The sequence below is a fragment of the Nanorana parkeri genome, unplaced genomic scaffold (assembly GCF_000935625.1).
Source record: "Nanorana parkeri isolate BGI_ZX_2015 unplaced genomic scaffold, ASM93562v1 scaffold3752, whole genome shotgun sequence".
NCBI lineage: Eukaryota > Metazoa > Chordata > Amphibia > Anura > Dicroglossidae > Nanorana > Nanorana parkeri.
The window spans coordinates 22,862-24,951 of record NW_017310020.1 but is presented as its reverse complement, the minus strand read 5'-3'; the positions used below and the strand labels follow the sequence as shown (position 1 = coordinate 24,951).

The 2,090-nt window shown below is 53.4% G+C and overlaps 1 protein-coding gene across 1 annotated transcript in view; it reads left to right on the top strand.

Moving 5' to 3' along the window:
* Positions 1-2,090, top strand: part of CNOT1 (CCR4-NOT transcription complex subunit 1) — a gene marked incomplete at its 5' end in the record, with an annotated part of 32,294 nt that overhangs the window by 9,620 nt on the left and 20,584 nt on the right. The window contains 2 exons of the mRNA XM_018575297.1: positions 1-105; positions 1,153-1,439. The exon at positions 1-105 is cut by the window's left edge and continues 4 nt beyond it. Coding sequence (XP_018430799.1) covers positions 1-105; positions 1,153-1,439 — 392 coding nt within the window. The remainder of the gene's footprint in view (positions 106-1,152; positions 1,440-2,090) is intronic.

The following is a 2,090-nucleotide window of genomic DNA, read 5'->3' as shown; positions in this document are numbered from 1 at the left end:
CCAAAAGAAAACCAGCACTTTACTAAAGAGATCGACGACGAAGCCAACAGCTACTTCCAGCGCATCTACAACCAGCCCCCACACCCCACCATGTCCGTGGATGAGGTACGTGGCTGACTTTGGTGCCGGTCTTCTTGCACTGGTATTAAACCCTCCAATACACTCCTCACAATCCATATTGCCCGGTGACCTGGCTGTTCACAGCTTTGCCCGGCACTTGTGTTATGTGAGCCGCAGCCTTCAGAACTCTTGTTCTCGTGGGGCGCGTGCACAGCTCTGTCAGGGGGGAGCAGGCCTCGCATCCGAGGCTTCGGGGGGTGTATCGGGGGAACGCTGATCTTGTCCCAGCTGTGATCGCACTTAGAAGGGTGGATCCATAGGACCCTGCATGGGAGCCGAGTCACCCTAACACAGAAAATATCAAGCAATGATCAGGAACTGGAATAAAGAGCCAGTGACTGCATATGAAGTAACTCTATAGATCAGCTACTGAATTTGTTTAAAGGAGAACTATGAGGTTAAGGCTTTTCCCCCTATAGTTCTCCTCAGGGTCACGGGAAGTCACAAACTAGCGTCCTCCTCCCGTCACCCTAAGCTCAGTATAAAGGGAGCTACAGCTCGCGGTATACTGAGACGCCGGGAGCGATCCCGACAATTCTGTCTGGATCCACCCAGCTGCTTGAGTGACAGCTGGCTCTGCCTATCTAGAGCCAGCTGTGCCCGCCACTCCCCCGTCCGTTCCTCCAGTCAGCGCTGGAGGATCGGGAAATGGGAATCCCTGCAGGGAGCCGTGAGTGACAGTGTCAACTCTCTGCAGGGATAGATCGAGAAGTGAGCGAACGCCGGTATGTGTTCTCTCACCTCCCGATCTATTGAGCTGACCTGTGACAGTCTCATTGTCACGGTCGGCTCAGATTATGAGTGAAAATCACCCCCCCCTCCTGATGTATCTGGGGTTCCCTGCCTGACAAACGCTGACCGATTCCTCCATGTAGTCCCCTTGTTCCTGTGCGCTCCAGCGTATATGACATTTTGGGGGTCCCCTTGTTCCTGTGCGCTCCAGCGTATGACATTTTGGGGGTCCCCATTGAGAACCTCAGCCAGGCGCGGTGTGGCGTCGTCTCTCACCGTCCCTCTTTTTCTGTCTCGCAGGTGTTGGAAATGCTGCAAAGGTTCAAAGACTCCAACATAAAGCGGGAGCGCGAAGTCTTCAACTGCATGCTGCGCAACCTATTTGAGGAGTATCGCTTCTTCCCCCAGTACCCGGACAAGGAGTTGCATATTACCGCCTGTTTGTTTGGTGGCATCATTGAAAAGGGACTAGTCACGTACATGGCTCTAGGACTGGCACTGCGCTATGTACTGGAAGCACTGCGCAAACCTTACGGATCCAAAATGTATTTCTTTGGCATCGCTGCACTAGATAGGTTCAAAAACAGGTAGGTCCGCCTCCTGCGACGGGGCGCGCTTCTTGTACAAGAGATTTATTGAGAATAACCGTAGTATACATGAAGGCAGTGGGTGCAGTGCTCATGTGTAGGGACGTGAAGAGCCCATGTACATCCTAACGGAGCTATACACAGTGGGGTACTCCCCATTCAATGAGGCTGAACGTATGTGATCGGCGTGCACTGCTTACATCATAAAAGGTCGCCGTATGAGGAGCGATATCTCAGGATGTCCGATGCGAGGCTGCATCTATGAACCTCCATAAGGAGGACGGGTGTCTTCTACAACAAGGGCGGGGGGGGAGATTAATAGGCAAGGGCATTTCTGTAGTGTGTCCGGCGTGGGGATGGGGTAGAGCCCCTTTCTGGAATAGTGGGGATGGGCCCCTTTCTGGAATATTGGGGATGAGCACCTTTCTGGAATAGTGGGGATGGGCCTCCTTTCTGGAATAGTGGGGATGGGCCTCCTTTCTGGAATAGTGGGGATGGGCCTCCTTTCTGGAATAGTGGGGTAGAGCACCTTTCTGGAATAGTGGGGATGGGCCCCTTTCTGGAATAGTGGGGTAGGGCCCCTTTCTGGAATAGTGGGGATGGGCCCCTTTCTGGAATAGTGGGGATGGGCCCCTTTCTGGAATAGTGGGG